General features: G+C 36.2%; 1 protein-coding gene across 2 annotated transcripts in view; it reads left to right on the top strand.

The window, feature by feature from the left end:
• Positions 1 to 1,736: 1,736 nt before the first annotated feature.
• Positions 1,737 to 17,248, top strand: part of LOC139985039 (ras-related and estrogen-regulated growth inhibitor-like) — a 28,497-nt gene continuing 12,985 nt past the window's right edge. Inside the window, exons 1-5 of one of the 2 annotated variants that reach the window (XM_071999218.1) lie at positions 1,737 to 2,074; positions 4,057 to 4,235; positions 6,028 to 6,084; positions 6,499 to 6,572; positions 11,736 to 11,940. In XM_071999218.1, the coding sequence (XP_071855319.1) occupies positions 4,067 to 4,235; positions 6,028 to 6,084; positions 6,499 to 6,572; positions 11,736 to 11,940 (505 nt within the window). In that variant the 5' untranslated portion in view covers positions 1,737 to 2,074; positions 4,057 to 4,066. The remainder of the gene's footprint in view (positions 2,075 to 4,056; positions 4,236 to 6,027; positions 6,085 to 6,498; positions 6,573 to 11,735; positions 11,941 to 17,248) is intronic. The other variant, XM_071999219.1, reaches the window with a different exon arrangement.

Raw genomic sequence — 17,248 nt, 5'->3', positions numbered from 1 at the left:
GAAACAAGATCTCCCATCAACTGCAAATACAATGACGAGTTATTCCACTGTTGCCAGGAACTGCTTGAAAAGATACGTTAGCAGGACGTGTCCCTCCCTCCGCCCACAACTACCTCTTCATTACTTCCTATTCCCAGTGGCGTCGCCAAGGGGGGGGGGGGCTTGGGCACGTGCCCTGTCAAAATATCGTCCCCCAGGTGCCCTCCAACTGCGAGTTGTAGAGATTAAAAACTTCAATACTACCTGCATGAATTTAAATGTCAATGTTCAACACTTTTCTTTCACGTTGTAAACCGTTCCCCAAACCCTCTTTAGATGGAGGGGATGAAGTATGCTTCCTCCCCAATTATACAAGCGGAAAACATCTTTTGTTCTCTCATAATGGATAATCACCAGATAGCACAAATCTGCATCATATGACGTTTAGTTATTTAAAAACATTATCAAAGCAAAAGGATAAATTTCCATATTTTTGTATAACTTTTTTATCCGCCTCAATTAAAAACATAAATATCGGACAGACTAAGCCCGGAAATTCTTGAACATAAAAATACGTCAAGTTGCAAAATATAGCACCAGATTGCGTCTAGGGACCCTTAAGTAATCGGAAATTTCTCAAGTTGGGAAGACCCCTCCCCCAGGACGGCATTCTCAAGTAAACATTGTGCCCCCTAAAAAAAGTGCTGTGCCCCCATGCATATGTAAGATTGAAATATCTGGCGACGCCACTGCCTATTCCTCGTTCTTCTGTCGTGTCAGTTTAGTTACAAATTAACGTTATGATGGAAGTCTACTCAGAGAATAAAGATTTTCTGAAGCCGAACAGAAGTCGATTAAAAAAATAAATATACGCCCTAAATGATTATTAGCAGGTAGGACGCTACATTTATAGAACAGCTAAACAGTCAAGTGTGTCGCAATGTTTGAAGGCTTCATTGGAAACTTGATGCCCCGATTGGTAAAACGGAAATGTGTTCAATAAGGGTGGAAGGGGTGGGGGTGGGGTAATATATTTAAGGTACCACCTTACATATAACCTCTATAATTGTTCTGTACACACCAAACTAATTAAGAAAAGAGTGAGCGAGGGTTGGGGTTGGGGGTAGGGGTCCATACCAACCGACTGAACTTAGAAGATCTTGTTTAGATTTATGAATCTCAAAAATAACATAAATTAATCTATGCATTCCCCCCGAGTACCTGGTGTATAGGACAGTGCTGAAACGCCGCTATGTACGCTTTTTGTAGACCTCGAAAAGTGAGAATTGGTTGGAAAGTGTTTGGCGACGAAAGCCCGGTGGAGCCCATGGACAGAAATGGTCACCGGGCCCATTTTTGAAGTCTCAATAGTTCATAGCTCTGGGCGTATGAAGAATTTTCTGGTGGGCGGAAGCCTGGTCGTGATCATGTTATCCCATAACTCGAGACCTCCAGACGACCGCGGGTCCCGTGGCGGTAGTCCCCCTGCCCCCCCCCCACTACCTGGCCCCAACTGGTTTAAGGTTTTCAGTCAATGGAGCATTAAACTAATTATATCACGTGTAACCCTGTAAGCTGCATGATGATCGCAGATCAGTATCCTACCATATCTTGAGGTGTGTGAAGAGATTTACATACTGTTTATCTCCAGCGACTTCCTGCTCTTTGTGAATATAGCCCGAATTAGAAATACCGCCCTCTGATTTGCCTTGTCATTTTCTCTCTCATTTTTCAAGTTAAACGGGAAGTACTTTGATATAAATCGTTATTAATCCGCGCCGAGTAGTCATATTTCGTGATATGTCAATAGCTACACGTCTTTCGCAATATAGTTAAACCATAACTTATAACCAACCGCTATAACGTTTCGTATGGAGAAGAACGATTATTGCGCTTTTGGTAAGGGATGCTCTGTTAACTTTTGAGCAATAATTAATTTCAAAGGATTATTAACTTCAAAGGAGAATAGCTTAAATAAATAACGGATTCATATAAGTCATATAAGTTCAACTTTAAAAATATAAATTTTGTGCTCGTTTCTGTGAGTGTTGGAATTTACAAATAGGATGCGTTTTGATTTGATTCTGTTATGACGGTAAGCCATTTCATTTTTCTTTGTATTCAATATTGCAATATTTGCCCCCCCCCCCCCCTCTCTCGCTCTCGCTTCTTATTAACTGTTATTCATTGGTAGGCCTATAAGCCTAATCGACGATAACGATGCTATTCATGATACTATTGTGAATTATACATACGTAAGTTAGGCAGACGGTAATTGGAAAACTGTAACTTTCTGTGTCAGAGTTCAGAGTTCCTCGTGCTCTGTACGTGCAGGGCTAATGTTGTTCAGTTATATTTTCAGATATTGTAAAGCCATTGGTCAGTTTGATCTAATTTGATGCTTCCAGTTTGTTTCAAGTTAATTCATGCGAGGAATGCCAGCTGCCAATAGAGTAGTCGATAAAAAAATTATATATCCAATTCATGAACACCACAAAGGACAACGGAAACATTAAAATCGAAAAAGAGGAAATGTTATGCAATACATTATAATTTTATTATTGACATAATAGAGCAAGTAGTTACACACGTAATTGTGGTGTGCGCAGGGTGGGGAGGAGGGGGAGGGGAGGGAAGAGTTGCATGGTCCTCCCCTCCATCGTCAGTCGAGGGGTATACCAATTTGGTCATGGGATTCCCCCCCCCCTCCCATTCAGTCGAGAAAGAATTTAACCACTGCTCCGAGCCCAGGGCGTTCTTCCATATAGGTTCAAGCACCATTACCTAATTCAGTCGGGGGGTGGGGGGGGGCGGACTTAAGAATTTTCCCCAACTTTGAAATCCACGTGTATGCAGGCACTGTCTTGTATAGGGGTAAATGTTTGGAATTTGTTATTAAGTTATTATTAAACTGGCAACGATTTGTCCGAATTTTGTATATAATACCGAAGTTGCAGACACGGTGAGATCGTAATCCCCCTTTACACACCGTCACACACCTTGTACCGGTACCGGTTCCATGTTATGGGCTTGATTTAATTACGATAATTGCCTTAACTCCTGGTGAATTTAGTTTAGGCGAATACCGGTAATTTTAAGTCACTCATATCCTTGACAATATATGTCAAATATATTGAGTCGAGCAAATCGCTCACCGAAAACATGAAAATAGTATTCCGTAGAGCATTCGGCTTGGTAGATGATAGGCCTACGGGACTGTACATTTTTAATTGACTTGCCGACAGGCATTACGTCACGCGCATGCGTAACATGGAATAATTAAAATGACGATTGTCTTGCATTCCTTTTTTTTTTACCATTGAATGTACTCTGTTCCTTGTATATCAAACTTCGAATTAATAGGCAGAGAAGTTTAGAGTTTGCTTTGTGCCATAGTCCGGACAAAACAGATCATCTTGGAGCGCTAGAAAAGGGTTTTTTTTTTGTATCTACCCATGGCTTTCAAGATAATCATCTTTATAATACATGCTAAATGTCTGGAATGTTCCTATATTGGTGATAATGACATCGGCTCCCCGCGGTTAAATGTTAAATAAATGCACTGTTTAACATATCTATTACAAATAATGCATTCAAAGCACGGTTCTTTTAAAACCCATATAAATAACAGAGCACTTGAAAAACAAAACCATTTGTCTTTGAAAATTTTTTAATACATAGTAAATATGTTATATTCGGGGCCATCAAATTACGATTAAGTTATATATGTGTTATACATCTGAGCAACTGACCTACAGTATAATGGTCTGGATGTTTGACTAAGTAGTCCAGTCACTTTTATAGATGAGCCTCAGATATTTAAAAGGACATTTCTAAAAAAAACACCCAAAAAAACGAAGTAGTAGCATTGGCATAGAAATGCAATCTGGGTTGGATAACCAGGGAGTTGTGATGCAACGATTCCCTGTGATAACAGTGTCTTCTCTACGGTGTACAACATAGCGAATTGATTTTTTATTTTGTGCTAAATGTCATTTCGTGACATACATTTCATTAAGACCCGCCTGAACTAGGAACACCTCCGCACTTTTTTTATACGACGATTTTTTTCCTTAGATATCACGATATGTTTGATGAGAAGAAACCATCACGGGTGAGCAAAACTGAGAAAGGAAGTGACGTCACACAAAAACCAACGAATACGTCATACAGCCCCTTCCCCAGAGCTCGGAAGCCACCCAGTCAAGGAGCTGTACGTATAGTTGTAACGGGGCTAAATGGCGTCGGAAAAAGTGGTAAGTGATCAATACAAAATCATCCATTTACTTCAAAGTTAACGGTTATACGTATGAAACTTCGGGTAAGGGGAGAGGGTGAGTGTGAGGGTGGGGGTGAGGGTTAGGGTGAGGGGGGGTGGGCGGAATATGTTCCACCAATACCCGAGCAATGCAAAAAACGTTTTCAAGTATAGATCAACCAAATACCCGCATCATTATTGTGGGTTTTAATGTGGGAGTACTATATGCAACCCGCTCTGTTTTATTCCTGTATAAAGTTTCAGAATCCCACCCCCTAATTCCTCGTTAAAATTTTAACTTTTGACATTCTCGCAACTTACATTACTAAAGAAGAACCACATATTGCTGCAACTAGTATATGCATGCAAGCTATATCGAATTGATGTTCTTTACAATTCAGAAGATGTTATCTTAATATATGAACGAGTTTACATACTTATGCCGTCATTATTCCACGCACGTATTAAAGCGAAGGAGTATTTGAGATCCATCACCTTCCCCCCCCCCCCCCTACCCACACACTCACCCAAAGCAAAAACACGGACAATTAAGAGAACGATAAAAGAGGTAAACGTCTGTATACCTTTCGGAACTATGCTTACTATCTGGTAAAAAGATTATTTTGAATATTTTCGCCCATTGTTATTCTTCCCGTTTTTTAATCTACCGGATTAAAGATATCAAACAGTTTGAGTGAAATCTCAGTGGAATAGCTTCACCCACAGGACATAATTGGCGTGGTGAACGCGGTAAAGTGAAAACCGTTTTTTTTTTTTGTGTTTTAAATTCTAAGTAAGCATTAAAATTTATACCAGAAATAGGATAGTCTCCAAGGAAACTGATCGTGCCTATGCGCGTTGAAGAGAGACCAGAACTGCAGACTGCCAAATTACATTTCCCCCCTTTTTGATTCAACTAAGCCTCTTAAAAATTTTAACAATTTTGCAGAGGAGTGTAAAGTTTCAAAGAGATTTAATTTCGCCTAAAGAGCAGAGAAAGAGAGAGAGAGAGGTGGAGATAGAGAGAAGAAGATGACTTATATAGACGAAGCAGAAAGAAATATAGACAAAACCAAGACCAAGAATATCGCAAAAGTTGGTTTTCGGACAGGATAATGTTAAACTTTAGTCGACTTTCATTTCTGTGTTAAATGAACTTTTGAGTTGATTTATAGGTTAAGTTTTGGATTCTGTACGATGCTAAAATTTCCTTAACAGTTTATACAAATTAGCTTGAATAGTCGATTTAATAGCATTTTCAGTTTAAGTCACGATGGAAAATGTAATTTCATGACAATATTTCTTTTCGCTGAACATACGTAATGTCATAATGTGTGTTGTGATTTGTGCTAGTGGAAACCAGTTTTTTCCTAATTTCTTTTTTATAAAAGTGCAGTATAGTACCCTGTATCTTTTCTACTAGTACACAATTAGTGGTGAGTTGTTTAGATTGGCGAATAAATTAATATCAAGTTACCTTTGATATCATTACATCATAGAATAATTCCTTGTTACATTGCATAAATATGTTTTATGAATTTGTTGCACGACTAGGAAGACTCGGATTTCCTATACACAAATTGTCTTATCCGAGCTTACTATGCACGAATTAAAGAAATACACCGACCAAGCACCCACAAGCACCCCACCTATATATATATATATATATATATATATATATATATATATATATATATATATATATATATATATATACATATATATATATATATATATATATATATATAAATATTTGTATACAAATTTACATTTCGTCTATTTTTTGTCAGCTCTGACCGTCCGGTTTCTTACAAAACGTTTCATCGGGGAATATGGTAATGAAGAAGGTACGTCACTTTGAGTTAATTTAATAAGGTTTAATGAACCAAATTAATTAAACTGAAACAAAGGCGAGTATGTTGACTATGCCTTTATATAATATATATATATATATAAATATATATATTTATAGTTATAAATATATATAAGTATATGTAAATATATATAAATATATGTAAATATATATAAATATATATATATAAATATATATATATATATATATATATATATATATATATATATATATATATATATATATATATTTATATATATATATTCTCTGCTCAGTTCGTCCAGTTTCACTTTGTTTTTAAATCTACATTTCGTTTGAGCGTTTCAGTCATATAAGGTGCATACGAGAATTGTCTTTTTGTTACTCAGTTTGATACTTTTTTTGGTTTGTTTCCCATATCATTTTTCAGAAACTAAATATCGTCATCGGATGAAGATTGACGGAGACAAAGTATTGATGGAAATTTTAGACATTGGTAGTAAGGTCTGTATAAAAGAGGAGATTGAGAGGCAGGGGACGCCTCTACTCTTGTTCTTGTCCTGTAATCAACATAATTGATTGACGTACAAGCTGTTTAAACAGAACAAAATATTATACAACTTTCTCTTTCATCCGAAAATTCATAATAATGTTGATTAAGAGGTGGCTTTTTATGTAAGACGATATAACATCGTTGTGATTAGTTACAAGACAAATTTGTATTTTCCTTTTTGAGGTTAGATGTACGGACTTGAGTTTCAAATGTTCAAATACTTTGACTCTATGGTCACTGGGACATCATTGAGGAAAGACTAAATGAAATTTATTTATAAATATAGGAGAAAACTGCGTTCCTTGACAATATTTATCTCACTGATTCACAGAGGAAGATAATATTTTAAATAGGCCTAATAAAGTTGCAATTTTGATGGAATTACTAAATACAGAGAAACATTGAAAACTCAACAAACAGATAAATCAAGAAGAAGAGGTAAAGGAAAGATTTTCAAGAAAAGTTGAAGTTATGACGTCAGAGGTGACGTACTCTGATCCATTTCCTGTGAGAATAGAGGGTTGAGCCAGTCATAATATGTTACATTAAATTAACCCCATCTCGAGATATGTATGTATGTATATATATATATAAATATATATATATATATATATATATATATATATATATATACATATATATACATACATATATATATATATATATATATATATATATATATATATACATATATATACATATATATATATATATATATATATATATATATATATATATATATGGAGATGGGGTATTCAACAAACAATGTGTCTTTATTGTCTCTATTGTCTACTACTGGAATAACCCTTGATATATTCACCAAAATATTCGTTTGTTTTTAAGGCATGCAGTAAAAAGTATTAACGACATTTTATAGCATTTTTGTCTTATTATTATTTTGGTCAGCAAATTCTTCCAAACCTATCAAAAGAGGAAAATATCAGTTGTGACATTAATGCAATTGTGATTATAACAATATCTTATAGCAAAGAGTATTGAAGGAACCGGATAGTAAGTATAGTGACGTAATTACTGTCATTCTTTGTTATACTATAGTTGAATTAACTAGCTTTGGCAGATGGTCACGTGACCAAATTATATTCTCTCTTTCGAAACTTCACTTTATCTGGTAATTTTTTTTTTTTTCAGTTTCTCGTCCATGACTATATTTACTTGTACCTTACAGGCCGAAAGAAGAAAAAATACTACATTCGGATAAACATACACACACTTACACACGCACACGCATGTAGTGTTAAAATGCATGATCACTAAAGGCTGACTTTTATATGAAAACTGCCTGCTTTATCTGACCAAGCACATGTAATATTGTGGAAAGTTTAATCTCCTAAAATTTTCTAGATCGGCTGTATTGTTCCCACTGCTTTATAAATACTCACAACACTTTCCGAGCATTTCCTTGACGTCAAGGACTATACTTAGCCTATATGAGATAATAATGTCTTATATACGATGATAATATAACCTGCATGCGTGTGCCACCGATGCCATAGTAACACTGAGGAAAACGTCACTCTTTCCATGAATTTTTAGACCATCTGGGCGATTTTTTGTTAATGGGTGGTTTTGTCTGCTCAAGAGTTCATCTTGTTTGCAAGACCTTTCGTCCTACATTGCACTATAAGCTTAGGGCAACGGTGTCTTGTGTCGACAGGCACAAGTTGAAGCCAGCGTACAAAATGACAAGTTTTGTTATACAATAGCTATGTGACGTCACGTCGTGAAATAATATAGTACATAAAAGTTTAAAAAAATAAATCGAGTGATGTTTTTCCGAATTGATATTTATGACTTAAAAATTTATTCTTTTTAACGACCAAATAATCATTTTAAAAAATGTGGCTTGTAGTACTAGTTAAAAAATTTGAGCGGTCACGTGACGGGTTTGAATTAAGTTGAACTAGCTGTGTTCCTCTCAGTAAGTATTTAATATTTGTAACTTTAATTCCTTAAATTATGGAAAAATTATATGGAAAATGTTCCTATGACATGTATATTCTGATTGGTGTTTTGGATCCTATGGGAGTTAACCTACTGGTATATCTGCAAGACTAAATGGTCAAAGCAGATTGATTGATTAGCTTTTACAGTTCATAGGGTCATATCCGAAAATACTTCAAGGGTTATTGAAATTAAATCCTGCACAGTTGAAAGCAGTTATTATATGGTCCATAAACACGTCAAAACTAAGTTTACAACTACAGCCATTGAATTACAGACTTGCCATGATGCTAGTCGAGTTGTATTTATTTATATTTTAGGGTGGGGGGGGTGGGGTCACGGAGTTTAACATACAGGACGAATAGTGGCACATTTCACTTCAAAGAATATTTTGGTAAATGTCCGTCAACGGTAATGCAAAGGATGTGTGGTATGCAAATAACCTTTTCAGCTGAAACAGTTCAAACAATCAATTGCGTTTAACTAATAAACACCTGGCTCGTAACCGACCGCCAAGCCAATAGGTTTCAATGACTGGTCGGAATTTATACGATCAGTTTTAGATGGATGAATATATGTCAGCCTACCTACCAACACTATACAGATGTACGATACGGCTACATACATCACACACACCCGCACACACATTGACTGATTGATTAATTCATTGATTCATTCATCAATTCATCTATTGATTGATTCGTTCGTTCGTTCGTTCGTTCGTTCGTTCGTTCGTTCGTTCGTTCGTTCGTTCGTTCGTTCGTTCGTTCGTTCGTTCGTTCAGCCAGAAAGTTAGTTATTCATTCATTCATTCATTCATTCGTTCAGTCATTCATTCTTTAAGTCAGCCATTCATTCAGTCCGTGATTCATTCATTCGTTCAGTCAGCCAGTTAATTAATTAATTAATTCAGTCGTTCGTTCGTTTAGTCAGCAAGTTAGTTAATCATTCATTCATACATTTATTCATTCAGTCAGTCGGCAAGTAATATATTCATACAATCATTCGTTCAGTCATTCAGTCATTCATTCGTTCAGCCAATCTTTAACTGAGCCATTCATTCAGTCCCTCATTCAGTCATTTATTCATTCATTGGTTCGTTCATACATTCATTCAGTCAGCAAGTTAGTTATTCATTCATACAATCATTCGTTCAGTCATTCATTCATTGGTTCATTCGTTAGTAATTCAATCATTAAGTCAGCCATTCATTCAGTCCGTCATTCAGTCATTCATTCATTTATGAAAGAACGAACGATCGAATGAATGAAGGCAACACTCATTTTGCAACTTTGGTACCATACCGTATCATAAGTATTACCCTTCATTCTAACGCATTGACGGAATTTTATTTAATTGTATTTGAATCATTTCTGTCGTACTTGATTTGCTTAAAATTTCCTCATATTTCAATATATATATATATATATATATATATATATATATATATATATATATATATATATATATATATATATATATATATATATATATATATATATATATATATATATATTGCATTCCTTTCACATATTTGTTATATCATCAATTATCATTAATTACAGTTACATTTTATTCTTCGATACACGTTTGAAAGGATTTGATTGCTTCGGCAGTGCGTGCGTTTAACTGTCATTGGCAGACGCCTTGTACGTAATATAATACACACCATGCACCATGACATATACGTGTTGCGTGATGCATTACATATGTACGTATACATCGTACACTTTCTGCATGTCCATCTTCATACGATATGTCTAATAGAGCAATGACTCCTACACGGGAGATTTCTTACAAGGAATATTAATGTCGTGATTCTGTAATCTCAAGTGACTCGATATTCACTCATCCATTCAAAATGGATGTTCATCCAACCGATCTATGGAAGATAAATTTTTTTACCTATCGGTAATGTTGAGATGGCAGTGTGTATACTTTTGACCTTTATTACGTCTGCGCTTATCCTTGGATAAATATAATTGATTCCGGATGACCTCAAAAGACTTTTACCAATTTCATCCCCTTTCTTTATCATGATAGGATGGTCATTGGATTGGAATTACTAAAATGAAAGTAAACCGACAAAGTTTAGATAATCCTAGAAGAATAGTTTTGCTTGCGTTCTCATGAGCCCTGTAAGGTACGAGAAACAGTTTATTTATGCACATGGTGTTGTTGTTGTCATCATGAAAACTACGTCACTGGTCACTGTGGATCACGTGATCATCATAACGCTATTCGCGAAAAGCCAAATTTAAGGAAAAAAAATCGAAAAGTTTAGGATTGCTTGTCAGCATTTCCCAACATCGGATTGATTTCATTTTTCAGATATGTGAGAAGGAAATCAACTAGAATACTCATGAATAAAATCATATTTTTTTCGTCAATGCTGAAAAATCATTATCGTTCGTCTTTAAAACATCCCTGGTTTTTTATCCTTGTAGGCGTATATATATGTTTATCTGATAAGCTCGTTGATTGTTGGTTTCGTCGTGTTGCACATACGTGTGTGAGTCTGTGTGTTGGTGTATACTTGGTGGTGAGGGAATGGGGCGGCGGAGGGGCGGAGGGCGGAATAACTTCTTTGAATCATTAGTATATGTTATAGGCAGAATTAAAACACATGTGAACATATTAATTGTTACATGGTGATTATAAGTCATGCAAACATTGATGTAGAAAGAATAAAATATATATCTTACGACGAGTTAAGGATTGATCAAGGGGTTACACAATGTGTTTTTTTCAGGGAAAGGTAGATATTGTATTTTGTATTTGATTTATATTATATAAAAAGCAGGGCTCCATAGCAAGTTTGCGGCTTTCAAAGGATACCGAGTCAACTTCAAAGTTTGAAAGGGCATCAAATTTCCCACGTGAGAGAAAAACGCGCATTCCTCTGGAAATTACAGAAGAAAAAAAAAACAGGAACGTATCATTTGTGTTTCTTCCACACTTTTGATTTACTATGCAGTTATACGTCCGATAGAGTTAATTACCACGTTCATTATGAGGACTTCGTCGGCAACTTGACATAAGGGGGGCACGGCAGTTGATGCAGTCAATAACGGGTAATTCTTAAGTTCGGTTTATTTGAATCCCTGTGACTCCCATAAAATGATATGACATTTTATGATATTTCTCAACAGAATGTTTTCAATGAAGATATTCTACAATGGGCAGATGGCATCATCTTAGTATATTCTATAGCCAGTCGAGATGGATACGAGCTTCTCTTCCAAAATATTGAGAGACTGGACGCAGCAAGGGCATCTAAGGCTGTTCCTCTCGCTTACGTCATCGTCGGAAATAAAGCCGATCTTCTCCATCAGAGGAAAGTTACCACACAAGAAGGCACGTATAGATTTTAGTTCTCGTTTATTTTAATGTTTATTTTAATCCAGCTAGTTTAAGTTGGCAAGTCATCTAAACTGGGAGAAGCAAACCCACGCAGCCATGATCATTATTGGTCTTTGTAAGTCGAGATGTTTGTAATGACCAAACCTCCCCCACCTCGCCCCCACCCCTAACAGCTTATTTTTGCACAAAGATATCAGACCGTTACTTACTGAGGTTGCTAGAACATAGACGTTTTCAACTTATATGTCCTACCCCACCATTTGATAGCTGAAGGCTTTGAATGTCATAGCGGCTTAAAATTCCCCCATCATGTAAGCCGCAAAGATTTATAGCTAGACGGGGAGGTAAATATTTTAGCATATATACTTTCCAACTTCCTATGCATGTGCCAGGTCTCTTTGCGTAATCTTGCTTTTTCTTTCCAACTTAATATCTAAAATTCACCTTCAATCCCGGTGATTTTGCACACCATTGGTAGTTGATTATTATAAACTCTTCAAACTCCAAGCATACAAAAATAATGATGATGAGAGGGAAACATGTAAAATAAATGGTTACCTTAGTCTGTCTCTTTAGGGACAATTCCATGAGAAGGTTAACTTTTCGGGCGGATGCTCATTCCTCTAAGTGTACTGTAAGGTACCTATATAGGAATAGGGACCGTACAGTGTTCATTGATACCAACTCATCAAGTTTTTATTTATTAGAACAACACTCTAATATATCATTCTTTGAGTCGTATATTAGGAATTTCTAAATGGTGATGAAATGTGAACAGCTTGAAAACGCTTGAAAGCAAAGAAACTTGAGAATACGGTGGGTAATTTGAATGCAGGGTGCTGAATGCGTTTCACTATTATATAGAACCTGGTTTGTAGCACGAGTACAAAACTACATGAGTTTCGAGTACAAGTATTACATACTCGTTGTTATGAGTACGTGTACAAAATTATTAGCTCGAGTACGACGGAGTACGCAAGTTTGAACTAGTTCAAACTATAGAGTGTAAATCCAGGAGGAGAAGTAACTTTTACATACTGAAACACACGGGTACGAGGAAGGACTCACAACACGTTTATCTAGAACTATATATATATATATTTATATATATATATATATATAGTTCTAGATAAACGTGTTGTGAGCCCTTCCTATATATATATATAGCAAAGTCTATTGTGCGCATAGACTGCCAAAAGTCCTGAAAAATCGACATCTGTCGAATTTACATGTGGCATATGTCAGTTTCTCGTGCTCTCATTGGACAAAATCGTCAGATGTACGAGAAATCGACATCTGACGAATTTCGCCACAAACGACAGTTTCTCCCAATCTGATTGGATAATCCAAATTCTATGACTGGAAGAAATTTGCATATGTCGAATGAAATTGGCACAGGTCTGTCAGTAACTCGTACTCTCATTGGAGGACTTCACATCGCAACCATCGCAATAACACTCTTGATTGGACGAGACTGTCACATGTGGAAGAAATCTACATTATGTCTAATTAACTTGACGCCTGTAAATTTCTCGCAATCTAATTGGAGGACGTTGTCATGTGACAACCCATAATCTAGATCAAATTAATTTATTCCTTGATCCGTATACGAGCGAAAATATACTGTAGTTGTAACAAAAATAAAAGGAAGAAAAAAGTACCTTTCAAAGTTAATACGACAAACTGGTCGTGAAATTACGAACCAGAGCGATTATTTTGGTAACAGACGAAAGGAATCAGTTCACTATTTCTGTCGCTAGTTAATTTCTTCAACCAATGAGCTGAAACGGAACTCTATGGTTCACCTCGGCAGGAGAAAAACGTCCTTTTCGATTGAAAGTGATTTCATGCAAGAAATCGAAGGATAAATACACCGGATGACGTCAACTTCTGGAGAGGTGGAATTGATTGGAAGCTGTGCTGTTTATTTAAGCTTTTCCAATCAATGTCACTTAACACAATTGAGTTTGTCATACAGGAAAGAAGGCAAACAAAGAAAAGAAGAAAAAAAAAGAAGACTTCAACTTGTAAAGGATTCCCCCCTTCTTTTATTATCTGCACTATGTGTCACAACTAGAGTGCTATGGCATTAATAAGTGCCAACAGACACATAGGTAGTGCATTCAGTGTCCGATTTGATAATACAACAACTGTGTGGCGCATGAAAGAAGTAAAGATAAACTACCGCAAAGATGTGGTTCCTAACCCTTCAATTACGCAATTGTATAAAGATTTATAGCACTGTATATTCTTCGGATCGCTATAAAAAATATATAAAAAAAACCCCTTTTGTTCTTCACTTAAACAGGGAACTGTTATCTAAATAACAGATTTACCTGACTTACGGGACTGATGAGGCACACCGAGCAAATGATGAGAACAAATGATCACGTACGTTCGTAATAATACTACGTACGTTCGTAATAATATCACGTACGTACGTGATATTTATTACGTGGTGTGTACGTGATATGTATTACGTACATGTTTTTATTACGTGATATAGCCTATGCTAACACTTGTTTAACGTGCAGAGAGGCTACGTGATATACTGCGGGATACAATTTGTATTTCAAAGATGCAGAGGAATGAACTTGTCCGGCATTTTTATATTCCGCGGCTCAAACGTTAAACTAAGCTTGACTTCTGTGGTTGGATATGATTGATAGATGCGAGGTACAGTGACGAGAAGTATTATTATATTATAATATGATAAAACCGTTCAGTATACGATACGTATATGCACGTATCTTGCATGTAGGCCAATATGTTATAGTATGTACTTACTACGACTTCTTATGTATAGTGAACGTAAAATTATCACGTACGTACGTAATAAATGTTACGTACGTACGTAATAAATGTTACGTACGTACGTACGTAATAAAATTATTTCCGCCATGTCCTCTCTATAGAGCTTCGTATGAAAGTAAGATTAATAACACAAATTGTGACCTTACATGTTATGGATGTCAATAAGAGCCATGTCACTGGAAATCAGTCAATGAATAATGAAGTGCGCTACACGATGGCAAGGTATAATAAAACTGTATCCACAATATACGTAGTATACATTGATTTAACTTAGGTATTTAAGCGCTTAAAGGCACTGAAGACTCCCCCCAAACCGCGTGCGGCCATCTGAAAAAGTTAACTTTCCGTTGCTTGCAAGTGACGTTTTGTTCGTGTCGCTACAAAATGCAGACAGTACAGTAATACCTTGTTATCTTTAGCTGGACCTGAAATGTCCATCGCTGTATTGTTTGTACACTGTGCTGTGGGTATTGACCGCAGCTGTATGTACTAACTGTACACTAGTGTCTAATTACCGATGGTAGCAAGCGGTGTGTGTGTGTGTATTTTCTGGGATCGATGGTGGTGTCTAACACTTCTGTTATACACCTCATTCGAAACTAGGTCAGATTACCGGCATTAGACGTTTCTTGTTGCGCGAGTCTTCACACCCTTTAATACGAGACGGGAAGTGTGAGGCAACGTATAGCTTCAAGAGATATATATATACAAGACTACGTGATTTTACCATAACAACGGGTAAATGGAACAATTTGACGAAGTCTCTACCCGATCCATCAATGCTTTGTCTTTAAGTTGTTAAGATGTAACATGCTGTTGTTTGTTCAATTACGTAGAATCGATGAATTATATGATAATTTCTACATTGCTAGGTTACTCATTTATCTCCAAGGATTTTTTTATTTATTTTTTTCGGGGGGGGGGGGGAGACATTGTTTTTTTATTATCGTTACAATTGGATGAGAAAGTATAAAAGACTATTTTTGCATTCGTTGAATTCTTGTAATATAAACCAGTAAATAGTTTATGGCTTGATAGACCAAAAAGGAGAAGGGGGAATTAAAAAAAAACGCTTCTATAGGGAATTAGCGTTGGTTGATCAAACTCATTTTGATTCCAAAATAAATGGTAGAAGGTTAATTATTCGTGTATATGCTACAGAATTGGGCCTTTAGCAGATAACATTATATTGATTTCTCGGATTCCATCTTCCATTGAAAGCAAATAAGAATTAAAAAAAAAATCACTTAATGGAATTGAAAAGGGCAGTTATTGGGATGTGCCCTTAAATCAACTTATTATAATTTAAACGTATACACGGGGGAGCTGACGTCATCACGAGCGATTTGTTTAAAGGAGCTTTCCAGACTTTAACATTTAAGATGAAAGCGTGGACATAATATACACAAGAAGCTATCTGATTCGCTGGACATTGACATTTAAATTTTAAAATTGCGGCAAAATTTACCCTGTAACATCGATGAAAAAAATGAGTAAATCAAGTTTTCATATCGGCTCTTTAATTCGAGTAAAACATCATTGAAATCCATGCGCAATGACTTCCAGAAATTAGTGGAACTATATACTCTATATACAAAGAAGTAAAACTACAGCCCGCCCGACTCGGAATCGTAAGCCCCTTTTTGAACTTCCTGCAATACGTGCATAGTATCATGTTGTGCAGATTGACTCCATCGTGTTGTATAAATACACACCCGGCGACTATATATACATAGGCCTATATATATTTAGGGTCATTGGTTGTTCGCAAATGAGGTCAAAACGTGTACAGTGGATGCTATCAAACGGTAGATCTCTTACTTGTAACAATAAATTACAACGTACTTTTTATTTTAATCAATCTATTCTTATTTTATCAAACTGATCCACTTAAAAACATTGCCATTCCTGGCAAACAACCAAATTTGTCTTGGCAAGAGTGCTGCTATCACGAATCTTGTACTGGTAAACAGTTTCGTGTACAACTCTTATCGCTCTCTATATGACGGGTAAGCGAGGGTAGGGATCGGGGGGGGGGTAGAGGCCAGGTCAAAGTTTACTCACGCGTTCTCTTGCATCTTCATGCCCATCCGGCAGTGTAATAAAAAGATTTATATATATAAGTGACACAATCTTTGTGAACCCCCCAAACAATAAAGTACTTCAAACTACGGAAGTGATTCAGTTGATAACGAAAGAAAGTTATCTACTGTCAGCGGTGATTGATAGTGAATTATTGAAAGATGGATTGGAACCCTACGTGCGGGGAAAGGCTGGGTATAAACAGGTCACGGGTTCACTATTGTATTAGAGATAGCTTTGACAATGTCTTCCTATAACTTATCAAACTTACGAAGGACTTATAGTAACGTTTTACTTTTCTGACACTAATCATTCTTGATATAATGTTTTGTTTTTAATTCTTTGCTCTTCCACTTAGACTGGTCAAACCGCTTCCCATCCCCGTTCCTCTCCCCTCCCCCTCAAG

This window comes from Apostichopus japonicus, chromosome 17, assembly GCF_037975245.1.
Source record: "Apostichopus japonicus isolate 1M-3 chromosome 17, ASM3797524v1, whole genome shotgun sequence".
Lineage (NCBI taxonomy): Eukaryota > Metazoa > Echinodermata > Holothuroidea > Aspidochirotida > Stichopodidae > Apostichopus > Apostichopus japonicus.
Note: the sequence above shows the minus strand (reverse complement) of the source record. Positions and strands in the feature narration are given on the sequence as shown.